The following is a 12,120-nucleotide window of genomic DNA, read 5'->3' as shown; positions in this document are numbered from 1 at the left end:
GAGGAACCGTTACACCTGCTTGAGTGAGGCGGGATGGGACCAGTCAGCGACCACCTCAACCTTTACGGGGTCCATTTGGAGGCCTGCGGTAGAGATAATTTGACCCAGGAAGGAAACTTGGGATACATGGCACTCACACTTCTCTATCTTGATGTATAGTTGACTCTGCAGGAGGCGTCTCAGGACTTGGCGGACATGCAGTATGTATTCCAGAAGGGTTTTGGAATTAATCAGGATGTCGTCGAGGTAAACAAAGATGAACCGATTCAACATATCCCTAAGAGTGTCATTGACCAATACTTGAAAGACTGCCGGTAAGTTCGATATTTCGAAAGGCATGACTAAATACTCACAGTGACCACAAGGGGTGTTAAAGGCAGTTTTCCACTCTTCTCCCTCCCTGATTCTCACCAGATTGTAATTGTTGCGGAGGTCTAGTTTGGTGAAGAATTGCGCCCCTTGGGTCAACTCCAAGGCGACGGACATCAGGGGTTGGGGGTAACTTGATTCTTGATTGTAATCCGGTTCAGCCCTCTGTAATCGATGCAAGGAAGCAGGCCTCCATCCTTCTTACCCACGAATAAGAAGCCTGCACTAGCTGGGGATGTAGAGGGGTGAATGAAACCTGCCTCCAGTGACTCACAGATGTAATTGTCCATTGCTGCTTCAGGGGTCGAGAGGGAGTACAAATGCCCCAGAGAGGTGTGGAGCCGGGTAGGAGTTCTATGGCACAGTCGAGGGAAGGGATGCAGGAGGACACGGCAAGGCTCTTGGTTGGGGTCTTAGACATTTAGTCTGGCAGTCCTTACTCCAGTTTAGTAGGTGTCTCGTGGACCAGGAGAATAGTGGGGTTTGTAGCGCTAGCCAGGGGTACCCTAGGATAAGGGGGTTCTCGAGAGCAGTGATCAAAAGAAAACTAAGTCTCTAAGTGGTTCACCCCAGCCTGCAGTAGAATGGGCTTGGTATGATATTCCACCTGACCGGAGCCAATGGGCTGTCCATCAACAGCTTGAATCTGCAGAGGGATGGGACACTTCACGCAGGGGATTTGTAATTCTCTGGCGAAGTCCTGATCAAATGAATATATCTGAGTCCACGAAGGCTTGAATATGGTGCTGACAGTTGTCCCAGTGGAGGATTGCGGGCAGCGACAGATGGTGACTGGGTAGCCGGGAGGTAACTGCACAGCCTTGACCTGGCGAGTCCTGGCATTTCCCGTCAGCTCTGGGCATGTAGCACGGAGATGGCCGAGACCTCCGCAGTAGAAGCAGCAGCCTTCGCGCATGCACCTGTCACGCACCTGCGGGCTCAGACGTGTGCGTCCCAGCTGCATGGGCTCCTCAATGCTGGGTTCAGGGGGCTTGGGGTCCTCAGGAAACTGGAATACTGGGGTGGTGTCAAAAAGGCGCTGTCTCACGTGTTTTCAGAGGCGGTTGTCGATCCCGATTGCAAGCGTATTAGGGACGAGGTCCTCTCCCAGTTCCCGAGAGGCCAGTTCATCCTTGATGGAATTAGACAAGACTGGTCGAAGACTTGTCGTAGCTCGGCAATGAAGGCTAATATGGAGCTGCTGGATGGTGGCCGCTGTTCCCACACCGACATTCCCCAAGCCAGGGCCTTGCCCAAGAGTAGAGAGATGATTTAGGCGATCATGGCCCGATCGATGTGGAACGAGGAGGACTGTAGCTCGATCACCAGCGAATACTAAATGAGAAACCCCTTGCATCCTCCCGGGTGGCCGTCATACCACTCGGGGGCTGGGATCTTGGGTTCCCGGTGCAGGTTCCCTGGAGGAACTACGGCGGCGCCTGTAGCACTGGGCGACTTGGACTTGGACATTGGCTCCTCCTGGGTTGAGGTTGGACTATGGTTGGAGTCGGTAAGGGCCTAGAGGGTCTCTGACACATGGGAGAGTTGTTCTTGCTGCTGCCCCATCAGTGCTCCTTGGTGGGTTACAACATTCTTGATCTGGTCTCTGCTGGGTCCATGTTTAGGCAGAAGCTTGCTGTGATGTGATAAGGTTGGACCCAGGTGCAGAAAAGAGACCAGATGAGGAATCAGATGTTAAGGATAAACATAATACTTTCCTGAGAAACGGTAGCCGCAGGATCACAGTACACTTGAAAAAACAACAAACACTAAGTCTCAAAAACTCACTCAGGAAACGAACGCACACAGTAAACAATTCAAGCTTCTGCAAATGACAACAGAAAACACACCTCTTTTAACAGGTAAATCATAATGTGTAAATTGGACACAGCTACGTGTCGTCAATGTCTCTAGGACGGTCTCTGCCGCACTCTGGTGACAGGTGGACCCATGACAGGTGTAAGCCAATTTAAGTAAAAATCTCGTAAATCAACTAATTCAGATGTGGGGCGGTAAATCCCTGCAACAGATAAATGTGTATTTTAGCTTATGGCCACATCTATAACCAAAAGCTAAATTTGGGGGATAGTGATATTTAGAGAACATGAAGCCACAAGAGTTGATTTCACATACAGTCAAAAGTTCGGACAGATCTACACATTCAAGGGTTTTTCTTTATTTTTTACTATGTTCTACATTGTACACAAAGGACCCCAGGAAGACTTGCAGGAGAGAGGAGAATAATGTGCCTATTTGAAAGCTTGAAAAAAAATGTAGCTCACGACATGTTTTATTTTTGAAAGGTATGCTAGAAAAGTTTGAAGACCCCTGGTTTATGGGCTTCACAGAGTTGGTATTGTTTGCTGTCTTTTAGTAAAACCATGTAGATGCCTCATAAAACTGGCATGTGTTCGTGCATGCGTGCATACAGATGTCAGATCTTAATTTGAGCCAGTTTGCTACAGCAGGAAAACAATTCTGCAGCAATAGGAAATGTGAAATATTATGTGGATTATATTGAATGGACATCTTTGTAGGGGTTGATACATTTTTTGTAAGGGAAAATCAAGTCTGAAATTACAAACTTCAGAAGCCTTTTTAAACCTCATATATACTACAACTTTTCAATGTCCTGCATTGCAACAGGGCGATCAAATTAAGATCCTACATCTGTATGTGTGTGTGGCCATGTTAGACTGATAACAACTCAACTGTTGCACAACTGCCACCTGACCAAATAGTTCAAGTGTATTATCTGTCAATCTGTTAATGCTGTCAGTTGAACAGCTGCCATATCCAGGCCTCAGCACCATTCACATCACAGGAGAGATGTTTAAACGTAATTTATTTTTAAAATCAAAATGTGTTTTTTGTCAGAAATACCTTCTCAAACATAATAATAACAAATAATAACAAACTTGTATGCCATCTGTAAATACGAATAAAATTATTAAAATACGAGTCTTGTTGGTTAAGCCACAGAAAAAGTTAGCAACCTTCCCACTAGACATGATTGGCTGAGATGAGTGGGCTGGACATGTCGAGAGAGGAGTTTGATTGGTCTGCCATATTGAAGGCTGCTATCTATTTGAGCTTGTCAATCTGTGTTAGTAATCCTGCCGAACGCGGCTTTTTAAAACATGTATTGTGTAGTGGAGCTGCATAAGTGTTGCTCTCCACTTTCTGGAGGATCAAGTTTTGAAATTAGTGGAATTAGAGTATGATAGCTAAAGAGATGGAGAAAACGCCTGTCTCCAGATTACATCTTCAAACTAAGAGCAACCGTGGTATGGCATTTCTGACAGGGAGATGCATCCATCATGCATGATGATGGATACAGGTAAGATAGTCTAGCGTTAGCTAGTTACATTTTCAGATATAAAAAGTTTGACAGAAAGTGGTTTTATTTCAAGCTAAAGTGTACTGTTAGCTAGCTAGTTAACGTTAGCTGGCTGGCTCCCTAGCTGATGTTATTATTTGTTTCCCAGAGCCGTTTGCTTTTCTAGTTAGAGCCTAATGTTAGCTAGCTGACATGGTTGGTTAGCTCCCAGCACTGTGGCATTGTTGGCACTTTGTTCATTGTTGTTTGACTAGCTAACGTTAGCTGGTTCAATCTTAAACTTTGTTTACCTAGCTAGCTAGCTAGCTAGCTACATGTCTTAAGCTGAAGTGTATTGTTAACTAGCTAGCTAACATTAGCTACGTTACGTGACGTGTGTGATCTTAAACATTGTTTACCTAGCTAGGTTCATTGTTTACCCAGCTAGTTAGCTATATGTCTTAAGCTAAAGTGTACTGTAGTGGATCTGCATAAGTGTTGCTCTCCACTTTCTGGAGGATCAAGTTTTGAAATTAGTGGAATTAGAGTATGATAGCTAAAGAGATGGAGAAAACAGCTAGATAGATATACACGTTTCTAATTTTGACAGAAAGTGGTTTCATTTCAAGCTAATGTGTACTGTTAACTAGCTAGCTAACGTTAGCTGGCTGGCTTCCTAGCGGACGTTATTATTAGTTTTTTCCAGAGCTGTTTGCTTTTCTAATGTTAGGCATTGTTGGCACTTTGTTCATTGTTGTTTAACTAGCTAACGTTAGCTGGCTGGCTCGTTAGCTAACGTTACGTGACGTGTGTACCACCGTTGAATATGGCCGGTGTCAGTAAATGTCTGCAAAAAAGCGTAATGAAATTGTTGCCAGCAGAGCTGGATAGGCTGTTTTCATGTTATCCAGAGGTAAACAAATCATCAGTCAGAGCATCAAGTGTGCGTTCTGAACGCGCCGAGAGCGAAACGAGATGGGTGGGGCTAAAGTTTAAGAGGATGTGAACAATGCTGAATGGGTGTAGACAAAGAAGACCTCTTCACTAGATACCAAAACATTCAAAGGCGATTTTCTCAGGAAAAAGGAAACGAGGAGGAGCATGCCCCTATTGTCGGAGCTACAGTGGACAGGGTCAAAAGCTTCAAGTTCCTCTGCATGCACATGAGAGGACCTGAGATGGTCCAATCACACCACCAGCTTGGCGAAGAAGGCGCAACAGTGCCTCTTCAACCTCCGGTGACTGAAGAAACCCGGCATGGGTCCTCGGATCCTCAAGAATTTCTACAGCTACACAATCAAGAGCATCTTGACCGGCTGTATCACCATCTGGTACTGCAACTGTACCACCATCTACCAAACAGTATCGGAGCATCGGGTCTAATACCAATAGGCTCAGAGACTGCTTCTGCCACCAGGATATCAGACTGCTGAACAGCTAACCCTTACTGTCTCCCAGCACAAACCTGTAACTTGGACTATTTGCACCTAATAGATTATTTGCAAAGACTACCCACACATCCAAACTTTACACACAAACACATAAACACACACACACACACACACACACACACACATGCACTCAGAACCCTGAAACAGCATAAATACAGTCTATTACTATGCATAGCACCTCTCTTATTACTTTCTATTTTCTTATTTGACTCTATTATTATTGACTAATGTGCTGCATTGTTGAGGGAGATACACATACTGTATGCATTTGGCTGAAATTTTATACCTGCTGTAAACTGTGTATGTGTAACAGTATAACTTTAAACCGTCCCCTCGCCCCGACACGGGCGCGAACCAGGGACCCTCTGCACACATCGACAACAGTCACCCACGAAGCATTGTTACCCATCGCTCCACAAAGGCCACGGCCCTTGCAGAGCAAGGGGAAACCCTACATATTGGTTTCAGAGCAAGTGACGTAACTGATTGAAACGCTACTAGCGCGTACCCGCTAACTAGCTAGCCATTTCACATCCGTTACACTCACCCCCCTTTCAACCTCCTCCTTTTCCGCAGCAACCAGTGATCCGGGTCAACAGCATCAATGTAACAGTATAACTTTAAACCGTCCCCTCGCCCCGACCTCGGGCGCGAACCAGGGACCTTCTGCACACATCAACAACGGTCGCCCACGAAGCATCGTTACCCATCGCTCCACAAAGGCCACGGCCCTTGCAGAGCAAGGGGAAACCCTACATATTGGTTTCAGAGCAAGTGACGTAACTGATTGAAACGCTACTAGCGCGTACCCGCTAACTAGCTAGCCATTTCACATCCGTTACATATGCAATCAATACAATTTGATTTGTTGTTTGATGGTATGTTTACCACACTCTGTTGACGACATCACTGTGAACACAGTATTGAGCAATGAAAAACAGTCTACAACTCTGATCTCTTTCTCAAAATAACTGTATGTCCTGCTGTATCTCCATGTCACATTACAAACTGTCACACATCCCTGTCTAACAGCCACACAGGTCTCACCAATTGTAACATACCCATACTGATAGGTATTTTACAGACAATGTATTTACATCTCTCTCTGTGTGTTTCAGGGGAGAAACCATACTCTTGCAACTGGGAGGGCTGTGACTGGCGTTTCGCCTGCTCTGACGAGCTGACACGACACTATCGTAAACACACGGGAGCCAAGCCCTTCAAGTGTGTAGCCTGCAGGCGCTGTTTCTCCCGGTCCGATCACCTTTCCCTACACATGAAGCGCCACCAGAACTAAACACACACACACACACACACACACACACACACACACACACGCTACAACCACCTGAAGCGTCATCAGAACAGAGGGACACATCACCACCATCCTGAAGCCCCAGAATGCATTGCACTGCATGAGGGCTAATACAAAGATCAAAATGTCTGCTCCTGTAATGGCAACATCATCATATGGACTTTCAAAGAAACAGGACACCTGCCTCCAATTGCTCCATGTAATAATGGATGCACATTGTATGTCTGTCTGTCTGTATATACAGTTTGAAGTCGGAAGTTTACGTACACTTAGGTCGTTTTTCAACCACTCCACAAATTTCTTGTTAACAAACTATAGTTTTGGCAAGTCAGTTAGGACATCTACTTTGTGCATGACACAAGTAATTTTTCCAACAGTTGTTTACAGACAGATTATTTCACTTATAATTCACTGTATCACAAATCCAGTGGGTCAGAAGTTTACATACACTAAGTTGACTGTGCCTTTAAAACAGCTTGGAAAATTCCAGAAAATCATGTCATGGCTTTAGAAGCTTAATTTGAGTCCATTGGAGGTGTACCCGTGGATGTATTTCAAGGCCTACCTTCAAACTCAGTGCCTCTTTGCTTGACATCATGGGAAAATCAAAGTAATCAGCCAAGACCTCAGGAAAAAAATTGTAGACCACAAGTCTGGTTCATCCTTGGGAGCAATTTCCAAATGCCTGAAGGCACCACAAATCAAATCAAGTCAAATGTTATTTGTCACATACACATGGTTAGCAGATGTTAATGCAAGTGTAGCGAAATGCTTGTGCTTCTAGTTCCGATAATGCAGTAATAACCAACGAGTAATCTAACCTAACAATTTCACAACAACTACCTTATACACACAAGTGTAAAGGGATGAAGAATATGTACATAAAGATATATACGAATGAGTGATGTTACAGAATGGCATAGGCAAGATGCAGTAGATGGTATCGAGTACAGTATATACATATGAGATGAGTAATGTAGGGTATGTAAACATATAAAAGTGGCATTGTTTAAAGTGGCTAGTGATACATGTGTTACATAAAGATGGCAAGATGCAGTAGATGGTATAGAGTACAGTATTCACATATGAGATGAGTAATGTAGGGTATGTAAACATTATATTAAGTGACATTGTTTAAAGTGGCTAGTGATACATTTTTTACATACATTTTTCTATTATTAAAGTGGCTGGAGTTGAGTCAGTATGTTGGCAGTAGCCATTCAATGCTAGTGATGGCTGTTTAACAGTCTGATGGCCTTGAGATAGAAGCTGTTTTTCAGTCTCTCGGTCCCTGCTTTGATGCACCTGTACTGACCTTGACTTCTGGATGATAGCGGGGTGAACAGGCAGTGGCTCGGGTGGTTGTTGTCCTTGATGATCTTTATGGCCATCCTGTGACATCGGGTGGTGTAGGTGTCCTGGAGGGCAGGTAGTTTGCCGCCGGTGATGCGTTGTGCAGACCTCATTACCCTCTGGAGAGCTTTACAGTTGTGGGCGGAGCAGTTGCCGTACCAGGCGGTGATACAGCCCGACAGGATGCTCTCGATTGTGCATCTGTAAAAGTTTGAGTGCTTTTGGTGACAAGCCGAATTTCTTCAGTCTCCTGAGGTTGAAGAGGCGCTGCTGCGCCTTCTTCACCACGCTGTCTGTGTGGGTGGACCAATTCAGTTTATCCATCATGTGTACGCCGAGGAACTTAAAACTTACTACCCTCTTCACTGCTGTCCCGTCGAAGTGGATAGGGGGGTGCTCCCTCTGCTGTTTTCTGAAGTCTACGATCATCTCCTTTGTTTTGTTGACGTTGAGTGTGAGGTTATTTTCATGACACCACACTCCGAGGGCCCTCACCTCCTCCCTGTAGGCAGTCTCGTCGTTGTTGGTAATCAAGCCTACCACTGTAGTGTCGTCTGCAAACTTGAAGATTGAGTTGGAGGCGTGCATGGCCACGCAGTCGTGGGTGAACAGGGAGTACAGGAGAGGGCTCAGAACGCACCCTTGTGGGGCCCCAGTGTTGAGGATCAGCGGGGTGGAGATGTTGTTACCTACCCTCACCACCTGGGGGCGGCTCGTCAGGAAGTCCAGTACCCAGTTGCACAGGGCGGGGTCGAGACCCAGGGTCTCGAGCTTGATGACAAGTTTGGAGGGTACTATGGTGTTAAATGCTGAGCTGTAGTCGATGAACAGCATTCTCACATAGGTATTCCTCTTGGCCAGATGGATTAGGGCAGTGTGCCGTATGGTTGCGATTGCGTCGTCTGTGGAACTATTGGGGCGGTAAGCAAATTGGAGTGGGTCTAGGGTGTCAGATAGGGTGGAGATGATATGGTCCTTGACTAGTCTCTCAAAGCACTTCATGATGACGGAAGTGAGTGCTACGGGGTGGTAGTCATTTAGCTCGGTTACCTTAGCTTTCTTGGGAACAGGAACAATGGTGGCCCTCTTGAAGCATGTGGGAACAGCAGACTGGGATAAGAATTGATTGAATATATCCATAAACACACCAGCCAGCTGGTCTGCGCATGCTCTGAGGACGCGGCTGGGGATGCCGTCTGGGCCTGCAGCCTTGCGAGGTTTAACACGTTTAAATGTTTTACTCACGTCGGCTGCAGTGAAGGAGAGTCCGCAGGTGTTGGTAGCGGGCCGTGTCAGTGGCATTGTATTGTCCTCAAAGCGAGCAAAGAAGTTGTTTAGTCTGTCTGGGAGCAAGACATCCTGGTCTGCGACGGGGCTGGTTTTCTTTTTGTAATCCGTGATTGACTGTAGACCCTGCCACATACCTCTTGTGTCTGAGCCGTTGAATTGCGACTCTACTTTGTCTCTATACTGACACTTAGCTTGTTTGATTGCCTTGCGGAGGGAATAGCTACACTGTTTGTATTCGGTCATGTTTCCGGTCACCTTGCCCTGGTTAAAAGCAGTGGTTCGCGCTTTCAGTTTTGCGCGAATGCTGCCATCAATCCACAGTTTCTGGTTTGGGAATGTTTTAATAGTTGCTGTGGGTACGACATCGCCGATGCACTTGCTAATGAACTCGCTCACCGAATCAGCATATTCGTCAATGTTGTTGTTTGACGCAATGTGGAACATATCCTAATCCACGTGATCGAAGCAATCTTGAAGCGTGGAATCAGATCGGTCGGACCAGCGTTGAACAGACCTGGTCTAAAGTTCATTCAGGGCCATCGATGTGTCTGCTTGGGGGGGAATATATGCAGCTGTGATTATAATCGAAGAGAATTCTCTTGGTAGATAATGCGGTCGACATTTGATTGTGAGGAATTCTAAGTCAGGTGAACAGAAGGACGTGAGTTCCTGTATGTTGTTATGATCACACCACGTCTCGTTAATCATAAGGCATAGCCCCCCGCCCCTCTTCTTACCAGAAAGATGCTTGTTTCTGTCAGCGCGATGCGTGAAGAAACCAGGTGGCTGTACCGACTCTGATAGCGTGTCTTGAGTGAGCCATGTTTCCGTGAAGCAAAGAACGTTACAGTCTCTTATGTCTCTCTGGAATGCTACCCTTGCTCGGATTTCATCAACCTTGTTATCAAGAGACTGGACATTGGCGAGTAGTATGCTTGGGAGCGGTGCGCAATGTGCCCGTCTCCGGAGCCTGACCAGAAGACCGCTTCGTCTGCCCCTTTTATGGCGTCGTTGTGTTGGTTCGCCGGCTGGGATCCGATCCATTCTCCTGGGTGGTGGGCAAAACAGAGGATCCGCTTCGGGAAAGTCGTATTCCTGGTCGTAATGATGGTGAGTTGACGTTGCTCTTATATCCAGTAGTTCCTCCCGACTGTATGTAATAAAACCTAAGACTACCTGGGGTACTAATGTAAGAAATAATACGTAAAACAAATAATGCATTCAGTATTATTCAACTGTACAAACAATAGTACGCAAGTATAAACACCATGGGACCACGCAGCCATCATACCGCTCAGGAAGGAGACACATTCTGTCTCCTAGAGATGAACATACTTTGGTGCGAAAAGTGCAAATCAATCCCAGAACAACAGCAAAGGACCTTGTGAAGATGCTGGAGGAAACAGGTACAAAATTATCTATATCCACAGTTAAACAAGTCATATATCGACTTACCCTGAAAGGCTGCTCAGCAAGGAAGAAGCCACTGCCCCAAAAAGGCAGACTACAGTTTGCAACTGCACATGGGGACAAAGATCATACATTTTGGAAAAATATCTTCTGAACTGTTTGGCCATAATGACCATCGTTATGTTTGGAGGAAAAAGGCGGAGGCTTGCAAGCCGAAGAACACCATCCCAACCGTGAAGCACAGGGGTGGCAGCATCATGTTGTGGGGGCGCTTTGCTGCAAGAGGGACTGGTGCACTTCACAAAATAGATGGCATCATGAGGCAGGAAAATTATGTGGATATATTGAAGCAACATCTCAAGACATCAGTCAGGAAGTTAAAGCTTGGTCGCAAATGGGTCTTCCAAATGGACAATGACCCCAAGCATACTTCCAAAGTTGTGGCAAAATGGCTTAAGGACAACAAAGTCAAGGTATTGGAGTGGCCATCACAAAGCCCTGACCTCAATCCTATAGAAAATGTGTGGGCAGAACTGAAAAAGCGTGTGCGAGCAAGGAGGCCTACAAACCTGACTCAGTTACACCAGCTCTGTCAGGAGGAATGGGCCAAAATTCACCAACTTATTGTGGGAAGCTTGTGGAAGGCTACCCGAAATCGTTTGACCCAAGTTAAACAATGTAAAGGCAATGCTTCCAAATACTAATTGAGTGTATGTAAACTTCTGACCCACTGGGAATGTGATGAAATAAATAAAAGCTGAAATAAATCATTCTCTCTACTATTATTCTGACATTTCACATTCTTAAAATAAAGTGGTGATCCTAACTGACCTAAGACAGGGAATTTTTACTTGGATTAAATGTCAGGAATTGTGAAAAACTGAGTTTTAAGGTATTTGGCTAAGGTGTATGTAAACTTCCGACTTCAACTGTATATACAGTTGAAACTTCCGACTACTAGGATTACCCACAAATGTTCTATATATGCAGTTGAACTTCAACTGTGGAACTTCAACTGTGGACTGGGAGGCCCTGGTGCGCAACTGAGCAAGAGGACAAGTACATTAGAGTGTCTAGTTTGAGAAACCGATTCCTCACGAGTCCTCAACTGGCAGCTTCATTAAATAGTACCCCCAAAACAACAGTCTCAACGTCAACAGTGTAGAGGCGACTCCGGCCAATAAAATAAAAGATTAAGATGGGCAAAAGAACACAGACACTGGACAGAGGAACTCTGACTAGAAGGCCAGCATCTCGGAGTTGCCTCTTCGCTATTGAAGTTGAGACTGGTGTTGTCCACTTGCTCAGTTGTGCACCGGGGCCTCCCACTCCTATTTCTATATTGTAGGTTAGGTAGTTAGTAGCTAGCTAGCTACTGTACTTGAAATGTAGCTACCTGGCTAGCTAACTAAACAATAGCTGGAACGACCTAGCTGTAATATTTCCAAGTATTCCCACTAGCTGGCTACTAGACAACCAATATAACAGATGGCCCTAAAGCTTTTAGAAGAGAGCCAGGGAAAGCAACCATTGCCTGTATCAGTGATGGACACTAGCTAGGATGTACTTGTATTGCAATATAGCCAGCTAATAATGGAAAAGCCCAACTTCTT

The 12,120-nt window shown here is 45.5% G+C and overlaps 1 protein-coding gene across 1 annotated transcript in view; it reads left to right on the top strand.

The window, feature by feature from the left end:
* Window positions 1-7,775, top strand: part of LOC139530306 (Krueppel-like factor 5) — a 31,740-nt gene extending 23,965 nt beyond the window's left edge. The window contains exon 4 of the mRNA XM_071326588.1: window positions 6,258-7,775. Coding sequence (XP_071182689.1) covers window positions 6,258-6,436 — 179 coding nt within the window. The 3' untranslated portion in view covers window positions 6,437-7,775. The remainder of the gene's footprint in view (window positions 1-6,257) is intronic.
* The last annotated feature ends 4,345 nt before the right edge of the window (window positions 7,776-12,120 follow it).

Source organism: Salvelinus alpinus, chromosome 9 (genome assembly GCF_045679555.1).
Source record: "Salvelinus alpinus chromosome 9, SLU_Salpinus.1, whole genome shotgun sequence".
Taxonomy (NCBI): Eukaryota; Metazoa; Chordata; class Actinopteri; order Salmoniformes; family Salmonidae; genus Salvelinus; species Salvelinus alpinus.
Note: the sequence above shows the minus strand (reverse complement) of the source record. Positions and strands in the feature narration are given on the sequence as shown.